Source organism: Cyanistes caeruleus, chromosome Z (genome assembly GCF_971803275.1).
Source record: "Cyanistes caeruleus chromosome Z, bCyaCae1.hap1.1, whole genome shotgun sequence".
NCBI classification, from domain to species: domain Eukaryota; kingdom Metazoa; phylum Chordata; class Aves; order Passeriformes; family Paridae; genus Cyanistes; species Cyanistes caeruleus.
In genome coordinates this window covers 56,132,129-56,155,422 of record NC_141732.1, presented here as the reverse complement: position 1 = coordinate 56,155,422, position 23,294 = coordinate 56,132,129, and the positions used below count along the sequence as shown (strand labels likewise).

General features: G+C 40.1%; 1 protein-coding gene across 38 annotated transcripts in view; it reads right to left on the bottom strand.

The window, feature by feature from the left end:
- Nucleotides 1–23,294, bottom strand: part of ARHGEF28 (Rho guanine nucleotide exchange factor 28) — a 115,879-nt gene that overhangs the window by 56,341 nt on the left and 36,244 nt on the right. For 4 of the 38 annotated variants that reach the window (XM_086866690.1, XM_086866692.1, XM_086866691.1 and 1 more), the window contains exons 2-3: nucleotides 22,032–22,135; nucleotides 21,686–21,758 (exon numbers count right to left, since the gene is read on the bottom strand). The exons of 21 other annotated variants lie outside the window; for them this stretch is intronic. In XM_086866690.1, coding sequence (XP_086722816.1) covers nucleotides 21,686–21,758; nucleotides 22,032–22,133 — 175 coding nt within the window. In that variant the 5' untranslated portion in view covers nucleotides 22,134–22,135. Of the gene's footprint in view, nucleotides 1–4,352; nucleotides 4,676–16,182; nucleotides 16,244–21,685; nucleotides 21,759–22,031; nucleotides 22,136–23,294 lie in introns of those variants that run through there. 13 more of the 38 variants (XM_086866696.1, XM_086866699.1, XM_086866707.1 and 10 more) reach the window with 9 other exon arrangements.

Sequence of the window (23,294 nt, the reverse complement as noted above, 5' to 3'; positions counted from 1 at the left end):
AATCATAGAATTGTACACTGAAAAAGACCCTCAAGATCGTGGAGTGCAACAGCAGTATGACCCCACTGTACCTCTTTATTCCCACTCTGCCCCCTCACCCCCTCAGTTTCAAACATATGAAGGAATGGCAACATCAAACTAACTTTGTAACATGAGAAGTTTCAAGCCTTGCTGAATGTGGGGGAGACCAATATTAATCACATATTGACTGTGCTAGTAACTTATTTCCACCTGAAAGGCCCACGTAGTTTAAAAAGTGACAAAATCATTGCAAATGTCCAAATCACACGCTGCATTCCCACAGCTTCACTAACTGCCTCCAGCCTGCTTTGCTGGCTACAAGTCCCTCCTTCAGGGGACCTCACAGGGACCATCAGCAGACCCTTCCCTCCATGTTAACATGGCAGCAGGTAACAGCTCACTGTACTGGGTACCAGCAGTAGCACACGGCAAGGCTTCACTTGTCTGAAAGATGAAGAATACCAACAGAATCCATTTTCAAATAAAATGTCTCAAAAAATCTCTCCTAGGCATTCAAAAAGGTTATTCACATTGCAGATGCAAAAAATCATCATAGTTTGTGAAAAAACAGGACTGCCAGAACAAACTGGCAAAGGCATCCCCAGAAGAGTTTAGGTTCTGTAAGGTGTTGGAAGTGGATTTCAAGATGCTTACTAAAGTAAGAATGACCTGAATACAACAGAGGAGAATTGGCGTTGCTACTGGAACAGCCCAGCAAGCACAGCTCAACAAGCTAATCCTTCTGCCAAAACTGAACACCCTCTGGCTCTACACTGTGTTCACAGAAAAGGAATAAAGACATGTCTCCTTTAGAAGAGCTTGTGGCTCTCTGCCATCTGCTCGATCAACAGTCACGATAGATGTATGTTATTTAGATGTCATGCTGGGAAGAATAATCTCCAAACATGGGTTAAATAAATGGCCTTGACCAAAGAGTGACTAGGCACAAGTTCTCTACATCTTCTCTAATAATGTAGAGTTACACAGCAAAGGCTGCACATTCTATCAGCCAAAAAGCTTATACAAATACTATGACTTAAAAAAAACCACATCATCACAGCAGTAATTAAAAACATGTCTTATGCTGGTGTAAGAAAATGCATTGCCTTGAATGGTCTGTGTCAGAAAATGGCAAGAACACAATACTGATTTTTTTTTTCTCACAAAAATCAGAACTTAAGTTGTTTCATTGGAGAACACACAGCAAAAGAGCAGATAAATACATCAACATGACCAAGCCAAGAGCCAGGAAAGAAATTATAAATTCCCTTCTCTAGATACAATGAATAGTTTTCAGACAGCTCATCACATTTACCCCCAGCAATCTGAGCAGGGGTTAATGTATAATTGGAAGTCAGTGAAAAATACAGACAGCTAAGTGCATGGGTCATGCAGGACTGCAGATATACTGCTCTAAAGCCAGGTCACCTGTATTTTAAGAAAGAAGTTCCTAGCATGGGTCCAACTGAAACGGCATGCACATCTGTAGATATGACCCATACAATCAATTTCAGGGAGAGAACTGGATTTAATTGAGGTGTCTTAGGTCCTCATTCAGACAGCACAACTACTTCTGACAACTAAATTAAGCAAGTACTTGAGAATAACCCTACATGGAAGGTAAATGATGTAGGCTTCGAAATGCTATTGTCATAGATGAACATTTAACTGTCTTAAATCTACAAAGTGGAAACTAAAGCACTGTGTTAACTATATACTGAACAAGGGGGATCAGGCATATAGATGCTGGAAAATAATTCCAACATGTTCAAGATGTAGTCCTAAGGTAGCCACTTAAAAAAAAAATAAATAAAATAAAAGCACCTGTAAGCCTTTCACCTAAATGTGAGCTGTAAGAAAGTATCTGTTTTCAACATGGGATTCACAGTCCTGAACCCCTCCCTCAAGAAGGCACCTTACACAAATGAATATACAAACAGAAATAAGTTGGTGTCTCGTTTTACTGAACAGTACACCAAAAATGCTACTTTCCCATGATATGGGATGTACCCATATGGGATGTTCACTTCACACCTCTTCGTAAGTGGACTCAGTGTGTAACTCCCACCTCTCAGTGTAGTAGGACAGACTCATCAGAGACAGATATTCACAGCACCCCTGAAGGTTTTTAAAGCTCCCAAAAAGGCTGAGAGTCACTGTCTCTGAGCAGGAAGGACTGTGCAGAGCAAGGACTGTGCCTTGTGACAATTTCACATAAAATAACAAAATAAATACTTTTGGTCTCTTGCAGCAAGGGAAAAAACCTAGATCCTCTTCCCCGTCCAATCACTAAGACAGAATCACATTCACATTCTCTGTATAGTCTCATTACCCTTTAAATATGCTATGCCCAGCAGCTTTAGCAGGAAGGGGCAATCTGCAATGCATGTCCCAAAGAAGTGAAGTCTGCCAGATTGCAGGAGTCCATGGGAAGGGCAGGGGCTGCACACACAGTCCAAAAGGCACTCCTGAGCAGCAATGAAAACTGACTTCGGGCCTTAAAATGTGAAAACACTGATGTATATAGTGGGAAGTGGTGTGTGAGATAACTTTGACTCTCCATTCTAAAGAATAGGACAGTCTGCACAGCTCCCCAGCCTCCCAAGAAGAGCAGCCCTAGGTCTGGATGCCAACAGCCTGATGTTTCAGAGGGGAAGGGTAGCAGCTGAAATTTCATAGTCCAGAACAGCTGGAGCACCCAGCACAGGTACACGATTTCATGATTTGTGGAGTGGCTGGAAGAACCCAGCACTGTTTCCTGCCAGGCACTGCAAATCTCCTGTTCACTGAGACCTGAACCCCTGTAGGAATGAAATATAGCCATGAGCTAGGTGCCCCAGACCTGCACGCCAGGATCAACTGGTCATGTTCAGACACTTGTAGAAAAAAAGAGATCATGAGCTTGCCCTCCCCTTGCAAAGACACTTTTCCCACCACATCAACACAGAATTTCAATCCCCCAAGCACAAATGAACCCTTGAACTTTACCACTGAAATATTCACAGGTACCCAAAAGCACCTTCTTGTTTCAACAACCCCACAAATAAAGTCAGCTGTGTGTACAAGCCACATGTGTTGATATACTACTGACGGGGATGGAAAACAAGTTACAATACTGTAACATACAAACACCACATCTGTATCCAGTGCTTTAAAACTGGATTTTAAACATATTTTAAAAAAAAAATATCTGTCCAAACAAAAGTGAATAAAGGATGCACAGCTACAGTATTTACAGATAAAATGAGTCCTTCTTTTAGATGGAGTACACACACGTGCAACTTGCAACACATTTCATCTCTGCAAATTGCATGTGCATCCATATACACTGCAGAAACTCCTGTGCAGTTGGGAAATACTGGATTTCCCCAGGAAAAGAAGGAAAAAGTTTAGGAAGTACCTTGCACATTAAAGCATGTATGCTGTACACATTTTTCTTTCTAAACTAGGTCAAAGTCTCAGTCTGTGTAAAAATCATTCTCTTGGTTTACTGAATTTAAAGACACTGACGCATCTTACACCTCTGATTTGTTTCTTTGCCTTTCTGAAACACAAAAAAACTCACAATTCTATGAAAGGAAGTAGAAATCATATATTTTTGCCATTCTTTGTCTTCAGTCTTTTGCTTCTATGTGTAGTAAAAATTTTTCTTTCCTCATTAAAGCTTCCAATCATAACTCTTCCTTACATAAACTTACTGGTCACTGTCTTTGAGCCTCCTTAAAAGCCCTCTTTCTCATACTGACAGAATTTATAGCCCCTACCTCCCAAAGATTTCTCCGCATAGATGGGTAATGTCTAACTATGCAAAGACAGTGACTGACCCTTTTCATTTGCTTTTGCAGAAAGCAAAAGATTTTTCTCTTCATTCTGGTAGGATTTTTTCTCATAATTTAAAAAACAAACAAAACCTGTTAGCTGTTGAGGCATAGTTGAATCACCAACTTCTCCCTAAATGAAAATAACTGCAACCATCAGAAGTTTTGCAGCTGCTGCTGTGCCATGCAGCTCCAGGGTGTCAGAGTAGTTCAGTGAGAGCTACACATACATCAAGAAGAGAAAAAAAGAAACATAAGCGAGTAAAGAAGTAAAAATAATAGCAATTAACAGTACATAATCTGGAGAAAAAATACTTTTTACTTAAAGAGTTCCAACACCATTATCTAAAAAGGCATAAAAAACACTGAGCTGGACTTTTGACAGAAAGAAAATCTACCTCACACAAGCTCTTTATAGAGCCACCTTCACAGAAGCAGAAAATGAAAAGAAGGCAGAGCTGTAAAGTATCTTTTTAAAAGAAGAGTTATTTAAAAGAAGATAGCTTTTTCTACCTGGTTTGGATGCCCTTCTTCGAATCCTCATTTTAGGTAAGGAAGGCCAAGAGTAATTAAAAGGTGAATCAGAGTCTGAGTCCATTTTTGTGCTAAATAAACAGAGAGCAGATTCCCAAAGTTGCACTTTGTTGTTCTCAATAGCAAGTCAAGTCTAAGAGTAATGTGGAATAAACGAATGGACAAAGAAGGATCAAATTGCCCACTAAACACAGGGGAGGGAGAAGCTGTAAATGTTTGCTCTCTTCAGGCGTCCAGGCATGTAGACAGATCAGGCTGCAAATATTAAAGCAGAAGCAAGAAGGTTAAAGTATGAGAGCTTCGAGCTGAGCTGCTGCATCGTGGTCCAGAGCTATTTGAAAGGTCACTGTGTGCCAATGAATCATTAACTCACCTTTTCATTTTGATGCAAATGAAAACAATAGGAGCCGAGTAAGGAATCAGAAAATACTTCTCAAAAGCAAATAAACTATTACAAAACTTTGTTTCCATGTTAAAAGTGGGGGTTAGAAGATCTCAAATTAAGGTCAGGCAAAACACTGGAACTAAAGAAGCCAAAGATGTAACACCAAGCTATGAGCACTAATCAATCTGCTGGGCTCTATATCACTCCAGAGCAATACCCCTCCTCTCAGCATTTATAATTTTGGCAGACCTCAGGATGTTGCAGCTGTAAAAGCAGTGATAACCCGCTCAAAATCTGTTACTCCCATCTTTCTAGCTCAAGAGAGCTTAAAGCTTAAGTGTCATGAAGAAAGATTACACTGTCATTAGAGAAGCATTTTTTCTAATAATATTTAGTCTGCACAGTAATTTCTCCTTCACACAGTCACCAAGTTAGACAGTGAATCATCAGAATTTTGTAGAGCTGGCACCTTTACAGCTCTGGTCTAACCTCACTGCAATGCACAATACAGCTAGTGACTAATTTACAACAAATCTTCCATTCTTACACAGTCTCCCTGAACAACTCATAGGCAATTAGCATTCAGTAGGAGCTCATTATCCCTTCCCCCAACATCTTTACGCTACACAAACTACATTTTTTTCAAACAGGCTTATATGTGGCTATACAAGAGGTAATACAAAAATAACATGTCCACTGTTTCTTAACCAACTCCAGCAAACATTTCTTTTAGTTACCCCACAATGTATGTGGTTTTGTATTCCACATAAAGGAGGAGGGGGAATGTGGATCAGCTTAAATGTCAGGTTTTGGAAGATGATGACATTTGAGCTTGTTAACATTCCTTACTTCACTTCAATTATTTTTCAGGCTGCTAGGGTCTGCAGCGCTACGTCTGTATTATGTTTCAAGTGATTCTTTGATCCACATTTCAGTCAGAGATAACAATGTATTTTTTGAAGAAAGTAACGCAATTCAAATGCAAATTTAATTCAAAACCCGTTAGAAAAATATCCATCATATTTTCAGGGATAAAATAAATATAAAGCCCCTCATAAAGTGCACAAATTACATAAAACACAGTTGAAGCACATCATTGTTCTGTCCTTCCCTTAACTGAAGTTCTGCCAGCTTTGTTAGGCCTGAAAAGAATAATTCACCCCAGACGCTGGAAGCCTTAGACTTTCACTTTAAATATTAGACACTCACAGAGACTTTGTTTGATTTATATGTATAATTAACAGCCCCAGGGAATTACAGAAGACAATGGAAAATACAGGGAGGATATAAATCCATGCCTGAAGCATCCACTTCAAAATATCTCCACTGCCTGGAATGTCAGGTTCAAATTGCACTGATAAATCCCCTGGGCATACAGGAACGCAGGCACTGACGAACTCCCTCCCACCTGCACACCACCCAGACCACTTGCCTGCTTCCCACCATGGCCACGGTTTGAGAAAAGGCTGGGACAGAGAACAACAAGTAAACCCTTCCCAGATGCTCCAACAGAGAAGACTACCCCTCTGCACGGCAATTTTCCCTACACCAGGGTGCTGTCTGGCTCACTGGGTATATTTAACCAGAATATAAGTTTTCATTTCAGACACACACAAGTGGCAGTGTTCCAAAGGGCAGTTTAAATTTAGAAAGCTGTTTTAAAGTTTCTCCTTTTTCAATTTCATCAATTATTCTTTTGTTCTATATTATATTCTTTTGTTTTATATTATGAGAAGTGGTAAATTTTGATTCCTTCTATGGTATCTCCATTTGTGCATCTTTTCTGCAAATTTGGCTTTTTTCACTTACAGATTCAGCTAAAAGAACATAATTCTTTTCTCCTTGGTCTTACTGGACTTCTGTTTAGTCCAGGGAGGGGTAACTAGAGCCGAACAAAACACTCACCGTGAGGAAATGCAGCCAATGTATTTAATGGCATTAAAATATTTTACATGCCGAGACATTTACTTTCCTGAGTGACCTCTGTACACTGCATAAATGTTTGCACTGACTGCTCAGTTATTGCCTCTCCTCCCTCCCTTAAAAAAGCCGCATTCATCTAACATTCTAACCCAAATGAGTAATTAATAATTTTTCAGCAGCAGCCCTATTACATAATTCTTGGAGAATCAAACAACTAAATTTCTGTAGTAATAAAACCTTGATCATAAACTCCTGCTGTTCATCATCTTTTTTTTTTGTCTAAGTACTTAGGCTTTTCACCTGCATACTGCAATCTCTCCTAACCAGGATCTTGCACAGGAATTTGTCAATCACAGTCTGAAAGTGCAGATAAATTATCAACCTTAACCCCTACTTTTGAAGGGTTAATTGAATATCACTCACATTACTTACTCTGTTTGGGCCTTGTGAAAGGCTTCTTTTTTCTTATTTGTAAAACTCCTTTATGCAACCATGAAAGATGTCATGCTGATCTTTGCCACAAAGAAGGGCTTTGCCCTACAGTCTTTGACTAAAAATATTTTGTTTCTTGCACTTTGTAGGATGATCCAACCCACTTTTCACCTGCCACTCCTTCTTTCCAAAGTAGAGGCATTTGCAGGCAACTACCACAGAGATCTGGCTGCTTATGAAATAAAAGGTGCTCTTAGCTGGAAAATATTAACCTCACTTTCCACTGAAAAAATATTTTTCATTATATATACCAAGGTGCAGATGTGAAGATAAAGAACAACTGTGGGGGTTTATGTGTATTATCTAAGGCTAACACTTTTGATAAATAATGTAATGCCTTAAATTCTTTCAACCAATGCTTACCAAAATACATTCATAAAATCTAAATGTTTTCCAGAGATAGCACAGTGTATTGTCTATTGTCTGACAATTCCTGTGGCTCATGGCAAGACAGAAGGAAGCAGAGGAATGTCAGTCACCACATCCGCAGACTCCATGCAAGAGCACTGCTTCCTCCCTGCACGTGCAGTGAACAGCACTATGGTACAGAGTGGGTGGGCTGCCTCTCCCCAAACTCTGCTAAACCACAGCTGACAGTTCTCTCTCTCAGGAAGAGCAGAAGGGGACAACCCTGATCCACTACCCCCTCCCCAGATGGAGAAGGGACATATACAGGATGGAAAATCTGAAAAATGACTCCACAAACAGAGCTGGAGAGGGTCACTTTTGAACACAGGTAGGATGAGAGCTGCCTGAACGAAAGTTCTGCTAAAAACATCCTGTTCACTTTGCTCTGATCAGAGTCTCCCCTGATATCAACAATGAAAACAATTTCCCCCAGCTTGATTCTCTCAGGCCCAACAGAGCCTGCAATCCTTTTCCAAAGTACATCAAAGCATCTGACAAGATATAATTATGTAGAAAGGATTAGGTGATCTTCACCATTGGTCTCACAGGCACACCTGGCTTCCTTACTTTCTTCACGCCATTGTTTTTACTAATTAGAGCATATCTTCCCACAGAGAGCATCAGACAATGTTCCTAGACAAACTATCTGCTTTACCCTACATTACACTTAACAAGACTCAGCAAATATGAATGGAAGACAACTGAAAGGAAAACACTGCCAGCCAGATGCCAGGCACCAAGCACCCTCCATCTGTAACACTCAATTTGCCCACAGCTGCGATGCAATGGCTATGCAGACTGCAGCTGTCAACATCCTCATAGGTCTTGAAGGATGGCTTGTCACAGACATTAGTTTTGCCATTTCACTTCACTTCTCTACTGAAGACCAGGGTTTTTCTTATGGACAGGAATAGTTAGAAAAGCTTTGCCACATGGCTATTCTCTCCCTCGCCCTTTCCCAAATCATTGATGAACCAACCACTGAAAAACAAGGAACCAAGCCCAGACCCTTGAGATCTTAGTTGAAAACCTCCTCCACTTGTTCTTACTTATCCTTCTTATTCCTAAGTTTCTGATTACTAATAATTAATTAATAAAAATATTAATTATTAATTCAGGCATTTGGTTTAAGGAACTGGCCCATTATTGTCATATTTTGCAAACAGAGGTCTCCCACAGGTAACACAGAAGTTTGGGATTTAAACTGTTCAGCAGTGGATTTCAAGTGGTCCAGGCAGGCAGTCACTGTCCATCATCACCACCCAATGTTATGGCAGTATTTGGTGGATTCCATCTCCCTCTCCAGCGCCCTGTGGCAGCCTACCCACACTGCATCACCCAGAGGGGATCAGAGCTGGCAAGGGCAGGGTACAGGGCAGGGGAAGAACACAGAGTTTCTTGCACAGCATGCTTTTCTTGCAAACAGAATCACAGAACCCCAGGACAGCTGAGGTAGGAAGGGACCGCAATGGTCACCGGGTCCAATCTCCCTGATCAGGCAGAGTCATGCCCAAGTACATGGCACAGGATTGTGCACAGATGGTTCTTGAGTATCTCCATTGAGGGAGACTCCACACCTTCCGGGCAATCTGTTCCAGTGGACAGTCACCCACACAGTAAAGTTCTTCCTCAAATTCAAGCAGAATTCCCTGTGCATCAGTTTCTGCCCACTGCCTATTGTCTGGCACCACTGAGAAGAGCCTGGCCCATCCTTTTGATACCCACCCTTTCATAATCTATACACATTAATGAGGTACATGTCTGTTTTCCATGCTTTCAACCCCAATGGAGCCACAGGTTTCAACAGGGTGAAGGATCATATCCATTCAGCATCACAGAGCCTCTTCCTCCCACTACAAGTTTAAAGCAGCAGAATTTACACTCCCAGAAAAGCACAGCCCTCGGTGAATTAGGTATCAAAGCTAGCCACATTCTGACATGAGATTAAAAGGCCCTGATCCCCAGCCCACAACCCTCATGCTCACATGTTCCACTCATGCTCTATTCTTCACTCTTCCATTCAAACAGCTGATGACAAAACACATCCATTTTAGAGACCTCTTTTACCATAACAACTAGATCTCCTGTAGATCTTGTGTAGACAGATAACAGCTTTGCACAAACTGCACTAGTATTCCAAGATCTTTGGAAAACACTTGCCATACTGAGTTATTGAATATTCTTACAAAACTTAGGCAAGAACATGACCTGTGCCTAATACTGACTCAATGTAGCTCCAAAGAGCCCATGGGCACACACACTGCATCATCTTGGGTTTTATCTCATACTCTTCATGTTGCCCAGTTCACTCACATGCTGTTAGAATTTCACAGCATTCCTCCAGCTCAGACCTTTCTGATGTGTGGTTCATAACCGATGGTAGGTATTTACTTTTTTATCCTTTTTATAAAACACCAAGATCACTCCTGGGTAACAAGCAAGCTCGGTTTAGGATAAGAAGCTCATTAATACTACTTTCACATGGCAGCGGTCAGTATGCCCTGACTCTTGAAACAACCAGTAAGCAAAGTAATATGGAGATAATTTGCCTGAATGATCCCCTTGTCCAAGATCTATTCAGATCAAAAGACTAGCTGGGAAATACGGAACAAATGTGGGTGGAAAGCTCATCGCTTTTTTGCCCAGTATCCTGATGAAAGCTCCTTGATGAAAATAAGAGATTATTTGCAAAAGCTGGAGGACTAAAGGATTGGTCTTCTTTGTTTCAGCTCCATAGAGGCCTGTGAGAGTAGGAAGGGAGCGTGCACATTGCCTCATGTGAATGCAAACCGAAGTTTAACTTGGACCTCTCTTCTTCTGAAGTTGTGCCAATGACTTGGTTATTGAGTCTACACTCACACTGGCAGACTGTGATGCCAAAAAGTTCGCTAAAGACCTACCTCATTAAAAATCCAATTTTCTATGTTTCAGGGAAGACTTCAAGGAATGGCTGTCTCTTGAGGAAGGGGAAAGCTGAGAAATCTTTTCTTGTGTGCACTCTCAAGACTACAGCTGTTTTCTTCACAATGTATTTCTGGGTAATATTTCACATTGAAAGAGCAACTTGACATTAGATACATCCCAGATTGCTCATTTAGGTTAGCATTAAGTGAAACTAGTCAGAAGACAGGCTGAAAAAAAAGATTATTTAAACATCAATTTTTAAAAGGGCCTTTATGAAGGATTATCTTGTTGAGCAAATTTGTTTGAGATTTCAGGTAGAGGAAGTGAACAAGTTCTAGGAAGCCAGAAAGCATTTGTTTGTAGCTTGTTGATCCCTCTCTCCTTCCCTCCCTCCCTTCCTTCCACACTTCCTTCCCTTTGAATTATAATGCCTCAGAAAATCAAGAGTGAAGAAAACTCCAAGCAACAAGAACAATCTTGTTTCAGTGTCTAATGCTGCTCCTTACAGATTTCTTCCTAGCTTTTTAACTAAACTCAGTCCAGGTTCACATCCCAGGAAAATCTGACTTTCGGCATCTTCTGCAGCTCTTAACTATTCTGCAGTCTTCAATACTGCATTGTTTATAGACACTCCAAACAAATATTAATATTTTTATTTACTGAAATAAGTTACTGTCATGTTTAAATGTAGTTTAAAGATTGTTGCTGGCAGTACTGTGACAGACCAACCCCAAGGTATATCTCCAGTGCAAAGAACCATGCAAAACTTTTGTGAAGTGGGAAACACAGCACAAAGATGTCAAAGCTGCAACCCAAAATCCCAGAGTGCAATTGCCACCCTCATTAGTTTCAGCCATAACTGTGCAATTTTCTTCTTTTGTTGTTCCTCTCTGCAACTTTCAAATCATCTACTTTTTGACTAAAAATTAGGGGGTTTAAATCTTCCTTTACCACAAGTTCTTTAGCACAACCAGTCTGACTTTTTGCATATCTCAAATCATCCAAGTACTGTAGTGCCTCTTTATCACCTTGCTTTCTACAGTCTTCTTTCTTTCAAGAAAAAAATGAGTTTCAGAGGAAAGATAAGTGATATGCCCAAAGTCTTCTTAGAAATCTTTTAAGGAGAGAAGCTGAAGCAGAAGTCTGCAGGTCCTGAACTAGAACTGCTATGCTGGATCACTCTTCCTCTCTCAGAGCATACATAAAGCAAAGATAGGATGGAAAGCTGATGGGAAAGTATAAAAAAATGACCACAAATGGAAAAGATCTGCACAGCTTGAATCAGAGGACTCCTGTAACTGTCTCAGGCAACACTTAACACAAAACTTTCACTCTCACCTATCAGTAACCATACAATTATTTCTTGTAGTTCCAATGTCAAAACAGGCACACTTAACTCCAAACACTTCCAAATGCAAACATTCTTCCCTAAAAAAATCCAGAAGAAAACAAACACAAAAAAGGAGAAAAAGATATCACCACAGTAAGTACAAAAAAATAATAATTTTACAGACATAACAAAAACTGCACAAAGGTAGAACTCCAGACAACAGGACTATGTTTTTGTCTATCTTGACAAAAAAAAAACCAAAAAATATCTCCCACTTTTAAGTCTTACCCACCATGGTGAGGAAATCTAATCAAAGAAAAGAACAAAACAGCAACACTGAAGACAAATTTTTCTGCAGATTTTAGTATAGGCCCGCTGGTTTACAGAAAAGAAGATCATTATGGCAATTATGTTCTGTTCCTTAAACTGATCTGTGGTTAAATGGGGATTTCTGTGGAATCATGAAAATCAAAGGGTAGACTCTACTAGAAATATTTTGTAGCTGCCTGGTCACAGAGCGAACTGCCAAAAAATTTGGCATCAGTAATTTTATCTCAGGCAAAACATGGTTTCTAAGGGTTTTTCATCACTGGCAGAGCAAACAGAATAGAAGAGATAGACACCACTAAGTTGCTGGCAATGTAAGAAAGAGATCATGGAAATTATTTTGAAAAATTATCATCGTCATCCCTTCCTGAAGTTTAGGGGGAAAACCAGGTGTATATGCTTGGAAGAAAAACTGGGTGTTTGGGTCACTTTTCTTAATGGAAAAGAGAAACTTTTGCAGCTTTATAAATGTCCCTGTGAACATCATCTTTCCCAACCAGCTATGAAAAACAGGAAGGAATTAAAAATGTTTAAAAACCCATGCCCTGCTCACAGTGTTACATGCCCAACAGTAACAGCATACAGCTGTTACCTCCTACATTTTCTCCCATAATGTACAGGGTTGCTGACTCTGAGGATGACAATGCCTGGCAATAAAACACATGCATACTATTGAAAGAGAAAAAAAAAAACCACTTTTTTTTTTTTTCCATTTATTTATTTTATTCATTCTCCCCAAACAGATATCGGTTTTCTCTCAATATTTCCAGCAGGTCTACCTCCAATGAAAAAAAAGAAAAAGGTGCATGGTGGGGGTGGGGTGTTGGTTGATTAATTTGGGGTTTTGTTTAGTAGTTTTTTCTCTTGTAAACATAAAACAGATCTCTAACAATTTGTAAAGGAGACAGACAAAGGGGAGAGGACACTGACAGGGGTGACTAGCACTGGAGTATCTCCCTACAACCTCCTGTTAAGCATGATCTAGCATCCTGTTGTGTCCTACTCCTATTCCTTCCATTCTTAAATAGTGCAAATCCAAAACTCATCATCTTCTTGGCTTCCTACTGGACCATCACACTCCCTAGACTGATATCCCTGGGGCTCTCCAGACATCCTGGAGGATCACAAACACCTGGCACAATAAAAGTTGAATTACAATTCTCAAAACCAATCTACAAGTCACTAGCAGACCTGGTGCTTAAGGCAGCCAGGTCCCAACCCAATGATGAAGAAAACAGGGAGCAAGCAGACTTGGTGTCCTTATCATCCTAAATGTTGAAAGCACTTCTGCAAAGGCACTTCCCAAACTTTGAGGAGAAAGAGCCATAATGATCAGTATGCTAGAAAGGGATGTCAGAGGAAGAACACAGAGAGCAGGAACAGGAGAGCCCTTCCAGTAGCCACTGCTACTTCAAAAGTCCCTTCCAATCAAAACCATTCCATGACAACACTGATTTTTGGTAGAGATTTCTAAAGCAAGAACCACATAGAAAAAGAAGAGAGAAATAGATGTGGAAGACTTTGTAGCCCCATTCAAAGAGCACTCACATCCTCACTCTTACAAGTCCTCTTTGATTTACACATCCAGCTACTAGTGAGATTCAAGAGTTTGCTTGTTTCTACTCATTCTTTTTCATTCAATCCCCCTTAGCTGCTTCCCTCTTCCCTACTGACAACTATTTTATTTTCTTCTCTTATCCCCCACTGTGTGTTTTTCCTGCCAAAACCACTGCCATTTAACAGCACTGCCAAGCAAAAGTTTTTTTTTTAAGAATAGTTTAATACAATTCAGGGTAAGAAAAACTATGATATTTAGCAATATGGTTAAATGAGTCAGGTTACAACATATGCTGATTTTTACATTCAAATAAACCAGTAAACTCAGCTTTGGTTGACTTACAAATTTCTGGCTGTCACCAAACTCTATTTCCCTCTTTCTTCATCCCTCCCCACTTCCACTTGCACATCCAACAGTCCACTCATTCCCTAGCCTGCAGTTCAACCCCATCAGACCTCACACAAGGTGCTCACCAGAAGCCCTTCAGGCCCTGCTGAGGTCAATGACAAAATCACATTGGATGTCTGTGTGATGAGTGTTTTGGCCAACTTGAGTGCACAGCCCAGAAATGGGCAAGGGTAGCCCACAGTCTGGCCAGCAGCAGGTCCATGCTCCAGTCCTTAAACAGGGCAACCAAACTCTCAGTTACAGAGATTTCTAAAACAAGTAGAAGTGATTTCACTGCAGCTTTTCCACAAGCAACTTCTTAAATGAATTGTGAAGTAATTAAGTTATAGGGGGCAGCAGAGGGTTGGTTCTTCCTCATATGGGCATTACAACAAGGAATTTTTCTTAGTTTAATGTAAGATGGTCCTGTGCTTAGGACACTTGACATATGCACATGCATGAGCACATACATATATATATATACACACACATATATGTATATCTACTCATTAGAATTTTACTTTATATGCAAATAAGATGCCCAAGAAAGTTTACTTAAATCAAATTTTAAGCACCTAAAACTTATCTAAATGGTATGCAAATTCACCACTCTTTTTACCCTCTTAGCTCTAAAAATCTGCACTACCTCTCCTAACTGTATGAACTGTGGCCTAAGTCACTTGCTTGTTCTTGCAAGAGGACTCAGGACGTAATGCCCAACCAAACATCAGAGAATGAGCAGGTCTGAAGCAAGAGGGCCTGCCTTCTGTTTCAGCTGTCTCGAGCAATGCTGTGTGAATGATGCCTTAGAATGAAAAAGCATTTCAGCAGTAAGAAAAAGAAATATCAGCTATCATTTCAGGGTGGAGAACTTCTACTTTGTCAGCTTCTAAATTACTTTATGTTCTGTCCAGATGGTATAACTGGAAGAAAGACCAGACCAAATGTGGCTTTCAAATTAACAAACCATAATCACTCTCCAGTGGGTCCACACACTCCTACAACACTGAGATGCAGTCCAATGCTTTGGTCTTGCTTGACAAAACAGATTTGAGCACATGGGCACTAACATCCCACATACCTTGCATTTTTGAGCAAGCCAAAGAGTGGTACGGTGTCTTATTCTCAAAAGCACTAAAGTTAGAATGACTGTGAATATTAGGGCTTTTGCTACTAGTCCCAGTTCCCCTATGGAACTCTCATATTCCCTGTATGGGACAGTGAGACAATCATTAAACAGCTGAAGTACAGGTGTTTGGCATGACAGTAACTAAGACAATAGATAACTAGATGCTGATTTAGTGAGAGGTCATAAAATAATCTGCCAGCTTCTTATCTTAGAACTGTCTTTATGTCAGCTCATTACCCTCTAACATATATCCCCACTATGCTCATCTATCCTGTTCCTTTCTGCACACACAAGGTGAATCTTCACTTTGCACCAAAATCTGTGTGTGATTTTGAGAATGCCTCCATTTGGGCTGCTCTTTCTGAGCTCAGCACTGGACCACAGGCCAGTGATGTCAGGTTGTCAGTCTCTGCCTGGCACAGAGACTTAGCAGAGCTTAGTTACTCATCATATTTTCCTACTTGCTGTGCTTTTCACAAGCCCATATTTGCATACTGCTCTTGTAGCTTTCCACAGAGCTTGAAAATACCTTTCCAGTGGAGTTTCAGTCTCTAAACATGCTGTCCAGCACAATTTGGTATATTCTCCTACCAGGCCCACAACTCACTGTAAACATTTCTACATGTAAACATTTTTACAGACTTCATGCCACCTTCAGTCACATATATGGCTTCAGTCACATATGTTGGCTCTATAAGATATTATTTTCAAGAAGGTTTTTCCTACAACAGCTAACACATTACTGAAAAGTCCTGGTATCACAATACTCTTGGGTACACGACCTACATATGCTAGAGACAAAAGAGGTTTCCTCTCTGACATAGATGCAACTGGTTGATCTTTCATCAATTTACTCTGCAATGTCAGCTACCTTCACATCTGCTAAAGAAGCTGCCTTGTGTGTAACTGACATGGCATTATCTATCAGTAGATTCTGGGAAGTCAAAATTTTTAACTCTTTGTTACCTGTGCCCAACAAGACACGATCTTCATTTTCTTTAGAAGGAGTCCCAGGGTCTTGGAAAGGCTAGAAACAGAAAAATTGAGCTCTGTCTCTGGAGACAAATAGCTGTATTTATGCTTAGTTACAAACTCTGCTATACACTTTCATAATTCAGTTCAAACACTATCCAACAGCAGCCACTTCATTTTAGCCATTCTCATAAATGCAACTGATATGGCATGCTACTTCCATATGCAAATGAACCCTAAGGTTTCAAATCCTAACTGTAGTCACAGAAGAGACCAAGCTATATCTTACTTCCCATGCAAACTTCGATTTTCAGCCTGTGTTTCTCTTAAAAAGTTTAATTGTGCTCTGACTAGCCAATGTACAGCGCTCTGAAGAAAACAGCAATATTCTCTAAGATTAGAAATATTTCTCATGCCTGGGCTGTTCACACCTGTAGAAATTGCACAGTTCAGTTCATTCATTATAGATTTATTATAGCCTTTCTGCTAGATCAAGAGACAATCAATATGGGACCACAATCTTTTCCCCCCAGCAAGGCTCACGAGCTGCAACATTCTGCTTCAACACTTTCAACATAGACTCCAGAATGTGTGCATACTGAAGATTTAATTCTGAGATGTCACAGATTACAATATCAATATGTGAGTTCCAAACAAATGGGGAATATTCAGCACACCCGGCAATAAAAATAAAAAAACCACAAGCAACCAAACAAAAAAAAGCCTAAAGAGGTCACCACATTTATAAAAATTGTGTCAGCTCAGCAATATTCCACTACATTCAAGTGTTATTAAAAGAACCAGAAACAAACAGTAGTCACTTGGTATTGATAGCACTTTTACCAGATTTACCTGGTTTGACCAGATTTTGTTTCTCTCTATCTAAATTACTAGCTGCATACCCACTGAGCTACTAATCAAGCTCCTGTTTTAAAAGGTATTTAAGAAATACCAAGACAAAGATTTTCCAGTTTTGCAAACAAATACATATAAATAAAAAGCAGAATATAAGACCAGAGATCAAACACAACTGACAGAAATACAGCTGTAATGACACTTCTCATATATTTTAGTCTCTCCCAAAAGCTGTTTAGATACCTCCAAGTAGATAATAATGGGAACTTGCAGTATTTTTTGCATCAAGTATTATTTCCATTTACATCTAGTTAAGGACTCACAGTTACCCACAAGGTCTCTTCTCAGAAACTAACTCCTCATGTAATGAACTGTGCTGTCTCAAAGATGAAACATAAGCTAGACATAAGTCTGGTGCTGACCCCAAACTGGCAGCTGCAAGATCCCTAAAGGAACTAAGTTTCACCATAAATATAAGAGCTTTCTCGTCCAAAAGCAGAGCTTTCAACCCAGCTTTCCAGCCCACAACTACATAACAAGTTCTTTCAAATAATAATCATCTACGCATATTACTATTCCTGCAGCACAGAAACAGCAGGAAATGTTGCCTGGCAGGCTAGAATTTATTTCTTAACTCTGGCAGGTGCTCAGCTAGGCATGCAGAAGTTGATGCTTCTCAGGCTAAATAAAGCTTAGCTATTTGTAAAAGGAGAAATCTGTACCTTCATATCATACTGGGACAACCCATCAGATGCCAAGCCCACAGGACCTGCAGGAGCAAAGATTGCTGCCTTTAATAACAAGGAAATTTGGTTTGGGTCTGCTTTGGTTTCTGCTGCTGGTCTCTCTCCTTTTTCAAATAGGAAAGGGGACACAAGAAGCAGGCAGGCGAGCCAGAACAATGGACATGGGCAGCCCATGCATCTCCCCGCAGGGGCGATCCCGTGGGCAGCATGCAAGCTGGATGCACAACAAGTGCTGTGTTATTGTCACAGTCATGTTTGGGCTGATTAACCCCCACACACTCAGAAAATCCACAGCTCCAGGACTGTGCCTCACACCAATTCCACAGAGCAGCTGAACTCTGCTTCTCTTCTGCAGGGATGTCATGCATTTTCTGAAATTAGACTTTGCATTTTTAACCCAAAAAGTAAAAAAAAAAAAAATCTTCACTTCTGTCTCTCTTTTTTTTTTTATTTGTTTGGTTGCTTGGTTTATATTTTCTTCCAAGGGATGTGGAGAAGGACACAGCAAATGCTAAAAATTAACCAAAATTAACCACCTCCCAGACTTTTCAAGTTTTGCCCAAAGCAGCCTGAAGAACTACTGTGAAACAGCACAGTAGAGTAATTTGTAATTAAGGAATGTAAGTGAACACAACCATCATTCATGCTTCCAGGAACATAATTATTTAGCAAATCTATTTTAAAATAAAATAAAACTGAAATGATATAGACAGAGCCATCAAGGTAAATATGCTTAATTTTATACTGGATCTTTCAACTCTAGGTTCATATCTGTTCTCAGATACCCTCTTCGTTTCTCCAGCTCCAGCAAACAGTTAACATAAGTATGCTACAACAGTCAGCATAAGGTGCCTTGAGGTATATGGAGTTTGGGGATCTTTACTGGCATCATATTGAGCAAAGTATACACTCAAGTCTTTTAAAAAAGTGTTGCAATCTTTTAGAAGTTCTCATCCTGGGAGAAACAATCCAAAGGCAGCTGCCTGATATCTAAATCACACAATCCTCAGCAATAAAGAAACCCACCTGACCACCAGGTCTCTTGGACATGAAATTCTGGGATGCAGCTATGGACCAGTTACAACTTGTTGTACCTGACCTCTGGACACTGACAGGAGTTAGGAGTGGGTCCATGCTGATCAGTACCCCAGTCATCCATTTTTAATTAATCCACCTTCTTTAATTAACCTCCAGCAGCACTCACATATGTATCTTCCCTTGCACTCTAATACAGCACAATCACAGAGCACAAAATCCCTGGTGCTGTCAAACTAAGCATTCCAGACACCACCTTTCAGCTAGTAGGAACAGACTATTTCTTCTGTAATTAGAAGTGCAGACACTTACTTTAAAGCTTCCATGAGAAGATTTTTTTTACAGCGTTGACACGCACTTGGCATTATTATTCAGTTCCACAATTCTCAGAAATAAAAAGCCATTTTCTCTAGATTATATATACTGTAGCAACAATTGGTTTATCTTCCAGATAACAGTATTCAGTCAACCCATGGGCACGGAACTTCAAAGTTTGAAAACAGAAAAGACAAGCACAAACTATAAAATTAGCTAAAATACCACCTATTTCATTTTTTGTTCTGCATCCTGTTGGGATAATGTATCACTCCATATATTTGAATAACAGTTGCTTTGGGAGATCAAGCTAACAGCATCACCTTACACTGACCCACTGCTTTCATATGATGGCATTTCACAAGAAGCAGCACACTGCAACCTCCTCTTGTTAACAGCTCAGGGCTTCTGATATCATTGGGTTTTAAAGGTCTGTTGATCTTGACTTTAGAATGAGTAGATACTACTTCTTGGAATGGCAGCAGTTTTAAAATCTGAGGGGGATACTTTCATGCCATGAGTGTGTCAAAATCCTGAGCTTAGCAGACACTTTATAAAGGAGTTCAGTGCATGCAGCTGAGAATGTAGTAAAAAGCACAATCCTTTCATATAATGTTTGCTTCCAGGAGCAGCAATTTTAACTCAATCTTGAGCAAAGTTCTTTTGACCACCTGAATGCTGGCAAACGGAAATTGCAAGACAAGCCACTAGTCACCAGTAAACACCACCCAGTGATTTTTCATTCTTTTGATTCGGTGGTTAGAAAATAATCTTCCTTACAGAAATAAGGTAGCCAATTAAATATTGAAATATAAGATGAAAAACCTCTGCTGCCTAACACTGAACACACAGTACTTACAACTTCTCATGTCTACAGATAGATATCACAGAGCATAAAACATGCATGTGTGTTTACTACAATCTGTGTTGGTCCTGAATTCTTAGCAAACGTGGCATGCTCTTCCAGGTGTTGAAATGAAATTCATTTTTATTTAAAAAAAAACAGGTGCAAAGTAACTCTGATGCATGAAGGCACAAAAGTGTATAGCTTCCACTGAAAACACAAATAGCTTGGCATGCCTATGCCAAGTATCTCTGATGCTCATCAGAATCCAAAATGAGAGTAGATCTCCTGAATTGGAGACTCTCTTGCGCTCTCTCTTGGCTGTGAATACCCACTGATACTCACATTCTGCTTGTGCAAGTCGGACCACGTTGAAGCTGCTTTTTGTGAAAAAACATTAAAGTAATCATCACCTACAAGTGACACTGGCCAAGTGACCACCACATACAGCGCTGGCAATGAAGGCCATTCACTTTCTATCCCCAAGGAGCAGTGTAAAGATCACCCTAATCAGAGTACAGCGGTACTCAGGTGAACACCCAGAGTAAATGCATTTTCACATCATGTCACCAAGGTCATTCACAAACCCCGTATAATAAATTCTCATTTGCACTAACAATAACAGATTATGTAGCTTTTAACTGCTAACAACTGCTTATTACTTCTCTGCAAATTCAACTTCTAATGGGAGAGCACTTGTTGCCTGAAGATGAACAGAAAAACTGGGTATGAAACTATTTTTTCAACACTAGCAATGGCAGCATACACATTTAAATCCCTGACTGTGTCCCTGTTTTACCCATTCATTTGAAATTACTAGCTGATGCCACGCAATCTAGTCTCCATTCTCTCTCTTCACCTGGTCCTGGTCATGGTCTGTCAGCAGTTCTTGCAGATGCTCACATTTCTGCTGCCCTCAAGTAAGGTTGTCTCCAGCAGACACTGAAGAGCAAGACCAGGCCTCTCACAAGGCTCTCGGTTTCCAGCTTGTTGCTTTATCCAAACATACAATGCCAGCCACATAAACAAATGGACAACTGATAAAGACTTTCAACTCATTCCTAAGAATCACATATAAGTCCCCAAGCCTCACACTTCTGACGCTGAAGAATAATCTTGCTTTGTAATTTTCCTCTTCAGCTCCAAGACCTACTTGTTCTGAGGAACACAGGGAGGTATTTTGGTAGTGAAAGAGTATTTTCACCTGCAAGTGCAGTTCCACAATCATTGCAGAAGTAAACTGCTCACCAAAACAGTGAACACCTAATAGAAACAAATGAGGATTTTTAAGAAGTCTAGGTTGGATCCCAAAACTACCCATATAAATCATTACTTTGCTCTTATCATTATTAACTTACTAGGCTTTACTGGAATTTTACTGGAGTTCATTCAGGTAAACACTGCCCTCTCCTGGAGCCACCTGACATTTTTCTGGCTCTTGAAATGGAATCAGTTAAGGCTTTTGCAGTCACTATAAATGTAATATTTTGTGAACAGCTTCGGTCTGGCAATTCTCTGTAGGGAGTATCATGATTTACAAAACTCTTGTAATGTATGACTTACCTATTCCACTCTTCTCTACTAACAGGTCTCTAAAACCATATGAAACCTGATCTTTCTGAATAAATAAATAGCGTATAGATCTGTGCCAATTTTCTAGAGCCTTGAAGGATTGCAACATTATGGAATAATAAAACTGTACCTTCTGTAGAGTGTGTTGTACTGCAGGGCATTTTTGGACCTTTCACTGTCTCAACTTCATTTGAATTAATACTCTATTAAAAAAAAATCAAAATTACAGTAACTGTATTTGATGCCCATGACCTTTATCTGAAAACTCAAGAAAAATATTGAAGACTAGCAATCACTTATGTTATAAGCAATGCTAAAATGACTGAGAGAGATTCCACAAGGAATATTTTATTGGCTACCTTCCAGAGGAAACTGACAGCAATCCCTCAAGAGGGAAGCCAATAAAATATTTTTAACTACAAAGAGAAATCACCTCCTGCTTACAATACATAAAAGATCTAAAGGAACAGATTTACCATTTGCACCTCACTGCTTCCAGCCCTCTTCTCTATGAGAAAAGAAGCACAACAGCTTTGCACAGCAGCTTGGATCAGAAGTATAGCTTCTGTTAAAAGCATCCCTGTAAAGCAAGCAGTTCTGATGAATAGGCAATACAAAGAGAATAAGCTAGGACTAAACACTAAGTACATGATAAAGCCAGTCTGGAAGCCAAGAGACAGTCTCCATGTCTGCAGCCCTTGCCAGGCTGCTCCCTCACTCAGATATACATCAACTATACCACTCCTGCTCAAAAGGAAGAGGGGGCTGGGATACAGTCTCCTATTTTAGAAATTACCGTCAGAAATTAAAAACAAAGTGAAAGGAAGAAGGAATGGATTCTTTTGTGTCCTTTCATCTGCTACTCTGCTTGCTTCTAATCTTACCCTCTAGTAGATTGCCTGTGTATTTTCCAACTACCAAGAGCTGCAAACAAAGAAAAGACATGGTAACTGGAACACGAAAGAAAAGCCAGGGATGACCCTGGGCTGAATACTGCAGCCAAACTAATTTGAATGCCATGAAGTCCCACCCCAGTGGGGCAAGTTGCATTTTTTCTCCACTCATCTCTTGCTATGCTGGGCAGTTTCCCACCCCAACACCTGTCATTCAGAAAAAGTCAAAACAAAGTTGGGAAAATACTAAATCTGTCCATCACCAGGCAAAAAAAATTACTTAATTGATCATAAACTTTCTTAGTAATTTTGGATGATTATCCTGGCTTGCCTTTTCTGGTTTCTTTCATTACTCAGGCAGAACTTCAGATGTGTCTATCAGTCCTCAGATCTCTCTTCCTCTCACAGAGGACCTCTGCCCTGCACTGGCTGTGCTGCCTCCAGCAGCTAAGAGAGCCTGGTGTATCAATCACCTTCTCATTCTGCCTAGATCTCCACTGGAGGTGCACAAAGAACCAACCACATTGTCCCACTAGCGGGCACCACTACCACACAGCAACCTCTGCCCCAAGAAGGTCACACAGAATTTAAGCAACTCCACTTTCTTTCTCAGCAATTTCAGGTATCTCTCCCATCTCTGTTGCTTAGCATGGCCACAAAACCTGTGGGTTTCCACTTTTTGAACTGCTTAATGAAGGCATGGCTCCCATGCAAGTGGCTTTACCTTACTGACAGCTTGTTTTAGCTTTTCCAGTACTTCCTTAGGCTTCTAAGGAATAGAACAGGAACTGAAAGAATCAACACAGCAGAGAGTAAAGAACATACTTCAAAAAGATTATGCTTTTC